The following is a 6915-nucleotide window of genomic DNA, read 5'->3' on the forward strand; positions in this document are numbered from 1 at the left end:
CTGACAGGCTACACATGTAGCAGAGGCTGGATCACCGAACTTCACCACCAGTCTGGATGGAGTTATCACAGGTTTATCTTGACAGCTGTAATCTGTAAGAAACACAATACATGTCGATTATGCATCCCAGATGTTTTACATCTGCATGTCACCACTAGGATTCTCAGACTGTTATATGTCACAAGACTTAAAAGTAAAAATGGAATCAGCAGATCTTTAAAAAAAATAATAAAAAAATGCTGAAGTCATTTCTTTAGATTTTATTATTTGGTTCCCATTTGACTGTTTCACATCTTTAAAGGTGCTGTATCCCACCCATTACAAATATCTGACTCAAAATCAACAAGCAGATGATCCACCATTAAAACATCTCAGTAACTATAACCTTTGTATTTAATCTTAATATTCTCTTAATTTTAAATTGTGGATTTCTGTAATTGTTTATTTACTCATCATTTCTGACTAAATTTGCAAAAAGAACCAAAAAAATAAAGAATATACATTCGTCTTGTTTTTCGACGAGTTAACAAAAACAGTATAATAGATCCATAAATGATTTTTTTTCTAAAAAGCAAGAATATTTTTTTCTATTAAAAAACTGATCATTTTAAATTAAAACATGAACAAAAAAGTTAAACTGTTGATCTTTTGCAATCTTTTTAAGCGACAACAGATCAGTGTATATATATATATATTCTCTCTCTTACAATAAACAGACCGAGGAGAACTAAGAAAAGTTAGAAAACTTTACTTACCACAGCTGCTCACACAGGAGAAGAAAGTCAAGGAGCAAACCACAAACAGAATCAAACTGGAAACCATTATTCCCAAACAACCAGTGAACTTCATCTGGAAAAGAAAAACTTCTCTAAAGGACAAGAGCTAAATGCTGCCGTTTCCTTCTCCCTTTTTTTTTTTTTTTGATGCTTGTTGGACTGAGTGAAACAATGTTGGCACCTCAGCCAGTTTCCTCAGAGCACATCCTGCCTCTGTTTAAAACATGCCAAGCATTTGCGAAATTGAAGAAAATTATGGCAAAACCATTTGAAACGTCAACTTCACCCCTAAAAAAAAAATGTTTTTCCCCGTTTTATGAGGAACTTGCCAAAAACCTATGACCAGTTGTGACAAAAAAGTGTTTCCTTCCTCCCTTACCTAGAGATTTTCAGTTCTCTAAGAAATGGTAGAAGACAAAAATGACCTGAGTAAATACAAAATGCATTTTTCAAGGCATAGTTTATTTTTATAACAGCTGTCATCAAGCTGTGGGGTAACAGGCAGAGTCTCTTCAAGAGTGTGGAGCATTTTTAACACGTTAAAGAGTTTAAATTCATGCTACAGCCAATCTATAGGACTAAAGTCCAGACTCCAGAGCAACATTGGTCCATATTAAGACAATCTGTGCTCTTAACACAAGGAGAAAAGTAGATGATTGAAGCTGAAGCAGAATCTGGTGCAGATCATCAATTTACTTCCCAGGGATTTTTATCAGTTTCCTGAGAGTCCTCCTGTAGCTACTGGAATCGCTCATGTTTTTGTGCCGTGCCTAAAGCCATAATCCATTTCCTTAAGCACATTTTAATTCCCTCAAGATTTACACGCAGACAAGAGAAAGTTGCACGTAAAAATAGTGTGCAGTTCCTGTCCGAGCAGCAAGAACAGAGGAGGGCGGAGACTGACCTAAGATAATAGAAAAGAAGGTAGGACACATACGCTGCATTTCTATTAACCATAAAATTTAAATAATGAAAATAAATCCACTTAATGAAATCATGCCAATTTCCATCAACAACCAGATGTTACTACTGGCAAAAACGTCAAAGAATATGACAGGAAGTGGTAGAAGGATGATGGTTTGTTTTGCGATTTTTAGGCAATGTGCAGCTAGCTCCCACAGTATCGCCGCATCGCACAGTTCATAAAAAGTTATCTGATTCCAAAGTGTAGAGCTTCCAAAAGAGCTTGTTGCTCTTCTGAAAAATCACCAGCTACAATTTCCCCAAAAGGCAGCATGTGTCCTATTCCTAAGTATAAGGGACGTGTTGCTCTAACGCCTCAGTAAGACGCCGAGGTTTCCTCTGATGCCTGAGTTATGAATATATTTTATGCCACAGTTTACATTAGTTTTTTTTATTTTTAATGATTAAAGACCAATTTAATCCTGTGATTTTAATTTTATTTCGTATTTAATGAAAACACTGCAATTGTGAAATTGTGGGGGTTTTTTTCGACATTAGAATATAGAGAAAGATTTGCACACACTGTCATGAAAACACAGCTAGTGACACAAAGCTAAAAGAAAGGAAGTAGAATATCAGGAAAGAAGGAAGAAAGATGTAGAAATAAAAGGGCAAATTGAAAGAAGGATGGACAAAAAAGGAAGGAGTCAAAAGAGAAAGCAAGGATCATATCTTTAAAAAAAACTGTTTTATTTAGACTTTTAAACACATAGATTAAGCACTAAGAGAGAATATTAATACAGCTAAATTAATACAACTAAACAAAATGCTGGCTGTTAACCATATCTTTACAGAGAAAAAATATTCGCAGAAATTAGTTTTACAACTTTTTACTCAAGACCAAAGAGCAAATTAACAAAAAAAATCAAGACAGTCCTCCATGGTTGTGTGAGCCGAGGAGAACCAGCAGCTTCATGGTAGATTGTTGTTCCAGTGTCGCTCGTTGGGCAGCACCCTGCAGAGCCGCAGGCAGCAGCTGATGGTGGGCTCATAAAATACGATGTCCGGTTCCTCTATCGCTGCAGTGCTCCCCCTGCTGGCCGGCGCAGAACTGCTGAACAGCGAAGGTTTAGGGTCTTTAACTAAAGTTCTCTTCATTATGCATCCCAACTCTGTAAGTGCCTGATGGGAAAACAAAGACCAGATCTTAGCTGTCAAACATTAGAGGCCGTCAGTGGTGCAAGTTTAATACAGTTCTTGCCAAATAAAATAACTCTTTAGTTTTAATTACAGTAAACTGCTAACTTACTCATATAGCTTGAACTTTTTCCTCTTTTGCCATGGTCAACATCAGACTTTGACGCATTTTATTTTGTTTCTTTATGTGTTAAACTAATACAAACTGCAGATTTATAAAGTGGAAGGAAACTGTAACATGGTATGTTTTATTTTTAAAAAAACTGGTGAAAAGTGCATCCAGCCTCTCAGTCAGTAGCCAACATTTGCTTCAGGTGCAGCCATTAGTCAGTCTGGGTAGGTACCAGTTTTGCTTAAATTATCTTAAAAATCCGTTTAAATCAAATATACTGATTACCCTCAGTTTTATAGATGTAAGCCACACCTTAAGCTGCAAACAAACAGTTTTCTGTCCGCTTGCATAACGAATGATTTGTGTTACTTTTAACAGTTTCAGTTTTATGAGTCATACTTCTTAATAAGGAGTTGTTATTTCCAAGATTCTGCAGCTCCAGATGCAAAACCTGGAACCACACCATCTCTGATTGGGTTGTCCTGACTAGCACAGGAATGTCTGCACATAATATTCCAGACAAACAGCAGAGCCGAGTCATGATACTATTATATAGATCATAGTCAGTTAATTAATATAAGCTTCAATACCTGCTGACCAACTGTTACGGACAAACTTTGTTTTATTTCAATCAATCAATAAATTTTATCTATAAAGTACCCTTCACGTTGGAGGCAGTTTACTGGAAACACATAATGAAGGATATTTCTGAACTGGGTTTGAACCATCCAGGATCACAGTCTGCACAAATACCAGAGTTGTGAAGTAAACTGAAGCTGGTGAGTGGGATACTCCCTTTTCCTCCCCTCTTTGTAAGAGGGCTGGTGGATATTGAAAGAGATGCATTGTTATTTTTTTCTTCACTTCCCTGCACTAGCCAGGGGAGTCATTCCTCATATTCTTTGCTTCATTTCTTAATAAAATAATAATAAAAATGCATTTTGAGTCGTTCTTGATTGACTCAGTGTTTCACCTTAGGTAAGACTAATTTATTTCCTCCTTAACACCAACATATTGTAATAAAAGACAAACTATAATCCCACAATGTGCTCCTGTAACAAGTGAATTTCCCCACTGGGATTAATCTATTCTACAAATCTTTTAGGAAGCCATCCATTGTTAAAATAGCACAGTTAGGTCTCGTGTGTCAATCTCTTATTTTTAGACCAACAGCAGTTTAATATTTAAACTGTAAAATTAAAGCCTTCATAAACGTCTTGATTTTTTTTACTATCTTTTCAGAGTCACAATGGGCAGTTTTTTGAATGCCATTAGTCAAAAAGGTTGAATTTGTCCAAAATGTCAGACCTGACTTTTTGGAATTATCTAATTTCCCTTTTATTTCCAATCGCACTCAAGTTTATTTATGATGTACAAAAACTAAAAATCAAAATGTAAATGACAGCCCCCCCCCAAAAATCTATTTTCTCAGAAATGCAGCATCAGCATGCATCCTCTCCTTTTGAAGGCAATGCAAAGCCCGTTCTCCTGCAGGAACCAGGACAACCAAACTGCTACAAAGATCATTTCCAACAGAGAAAGTAAAACTTGCTGCCTGTCATGAGTGAAATTCCGTTTACCTGCACGATGTCCAGCACCGTCACAGGCTGCAGGGCGTCTTTGTAATGTTCCAGCAGCGTCTGCTGAGTGAGGCCCGGCTGAGACATGATGTGGTACAGAACCGCCTCCAGGATTGCCTTACACACCGGCCGGTTCACCTTTCCGTCGATGAAGCGCCACGGCCGGCTGATGAAGCTCAAGTTCTCCCTGCGTGGACGAGGTAGAACAAAGTGAATAACGGGATCTGAGAAGAGTGGATAAAGCTCGATTCAGGGGAAACTCACTCGGTATTGACTGATGGTGATTCCACAGCCTCTTCTACTTTTTCACTACTTTCCCTGCATTTTCTGATCCTCCTTGGTCTGCCTTGTTCTTGCTCGGTTTCCATCTTCTCCTCTCCTTCTTGTTCAGGCTGCGTCAGTACTTCTTTCCCCATTTCTAAAATCAGTGTTTTATCTCCGCTTCCATCATCTGTCCGCTCTTTCTGCTGTTCGGCTTCATTAGGTTTCCTATTTCCATCGTCTGCATCAAGTTTCCCCGTTGCATCGTCTTCACTGGGTTTCCCAGGTCCATCAGTCCCGGTATCTCCGTCCGTTTGCTTCTCTTTGTCTGATGCGTGTTTTTTCGCAGGCGGTCCCTCAGCCTCCAGCTGCATTGCTTTGATGCACCTCTTACGTGCGAAGGGGAAGTTGTACTGACTCGTCAGGTGGGGACGCCTGTTGGCGTTCTCGTGAGGCTGAGACATTTGTTTGCAGTTTACGGTCAGGAGCCACGGATCAGCGTGCTCCATGAGGACCCAGCGGACACTCTGGCTCCCGACTCGGACCACCTGGCCTTCTTCTTGCAGATCCTGAAGCAGAAAAGCGTCTATCAGAGACATCTACTTTGCCCTAGAGGAGGGGTGCCCAAACTTTTTGAGAGCAAGATCTACTTTTTCTCTCACCAGCCGCCTGAGATCTACCTCATGACACAAAGACATAAAAATTGCAAATTAAGCTCTATTGACGTATTTTATATGCGAATATACATCAGTTATAGCAGAAATAATAAAGTGACAGAAAACCTAATCCAGTTTCTTCCTCAGTGAGATTCTGACACTGGGAGCAGGCTACTGGTTTCTCAGTCAGAAGCTGGTTGCAAACCTGACGCCAGTAGGTGTCAGTCAGTCATGGTAGATCTGAAATTTGGTTTGATGACCTCAATATGAGAAACTACAGACTGATAGGAGGAACCAAAGAGCCCAATAAAGGTAAAGGCAAATCTTCTGAAGTTGGGATATAATTAATTTAATTTCACATAATTATCGTGGTAGAATTTGTTCAAACTTAATGAAATATATTTGTCCTATTTGATGTTGTGACGTATGCTCACAAACGAACGAGGTAATCAGTCCAAGTTTGTCGTTTATTGAACGTTCAGAAACAGTAGCAGGTGTGATGAAAGAAAGGTAAAACAATCCGAAAAGACGATCAACTCAAAACCACTCCCACCTTTTTACCATCTCTCTCTCTCTCTCTCTCTCCCTCTCACTCTCTTTGTCGTTTAAGCACACCCGTTGCCGTGGCAACCGCCTGCGCCCCACAAGCCGAGCAAAGATTACATTAAAATTACATCATTCAGTCCGTTACGATATCAGGTTTCCAGGCTTGATATTTATTTCTCGATTATTAATAAACCTCTCATGAACACAGCGGTGGTTGAGTAGCTAATTTAAACTCCTGCTTTGCTCGTCAGTCGGTCTTTGTGTCGCCTTTTTTTCCTCTTTTTTTGTTAATGGAACCGAAACGTACATAATTGCACAACACCTTGTTGAAACAATAATTACTGAGATTATTAATTTTAACATGTTTCGTTGACTTTTTATAATTATTCTTTTTTAATGAAGCTACAAAAGTTTAGGATCTTAGTGAATATTTTTGATAAGCCTATCAGAAGCAGAAGTGCTGGACTCAGCGTCCTGGCGGCGTTCAGTTTGTCACCTGCCGAGATCGACTCAAAACCTTTCCGCGATCGACCGGTCGATCGCAATCGACGTATTGGGCACCCCTGCCCTAAAGGATCCCAGATTTTTACAACTTCCCATCCACAAAAATCACTCCAGCAACGTTTCCAATACAAATGTGCACAAATCTTTGCTGATATTCTGTTAATGTAAAAAAAAAACACTTTCTCTATTGCGGTGTGTCCATTAAATATATGTATGTTTCTCTCTTTTTTATAACAGAAACATGTGAGCCCATGAGGACCTTTCTGAGAAATGTCAATTACTGAATTGACATTTCTCAGATGATCTTAAATGCTTACTGATGCTTACTAATCTTTTTTTGTTGTTGTTGTATTACGTATGTGCATGTATGTATATATATA

General features: G+C 38.8%; 1 protein-coding gene across 1 annotated transcript in view; it reads right to left on the reverse strand.

Moving 5' to 3' along the window:
* Positions 1-2405: 2405 nt before the first annotated feature.
* gtf3c1 (general transcription factor IIIC subunit 1) overlaps positions 2406-6915 on the reverse strand; it is a 26576-nt gene continuing 22066 nt past the window's right edge. Inside the window, exons 38-40 of the mRNA XM_008396271.2 lie at positions 4833-5398; positions 4569-4755; positions 2406-2861 (exon numbers count right to left, since the gene is read on the reverse strand). Coding sequence (XP_008394493.1) covers positions 2652-2861; positions 4569-4755; positions 4833-5398 — 963 coding nt within the window. The 3' untranslated portion in view covers positions 2406-2651. The remainder of the gene's footprint in view (positions 2862-4568; positions 4756-4832; positions 5399-6915) is intronic.

Source organism: Poecilia reticulata, linkage group LG1 (genome assembly GCF_000633615.1).
Source record: "Poecilia reticulata strain Guanapo linkage group LG1, Guppy_female_1.0+MT, whole genome shotgun sequence".
Lineage (NCBI taxonomy): Eukaryota > Metazoa > Chordata > Actinopteri > Cyprinodontiformes > Poeciliidae > Poecilia > Poecilia reticulata.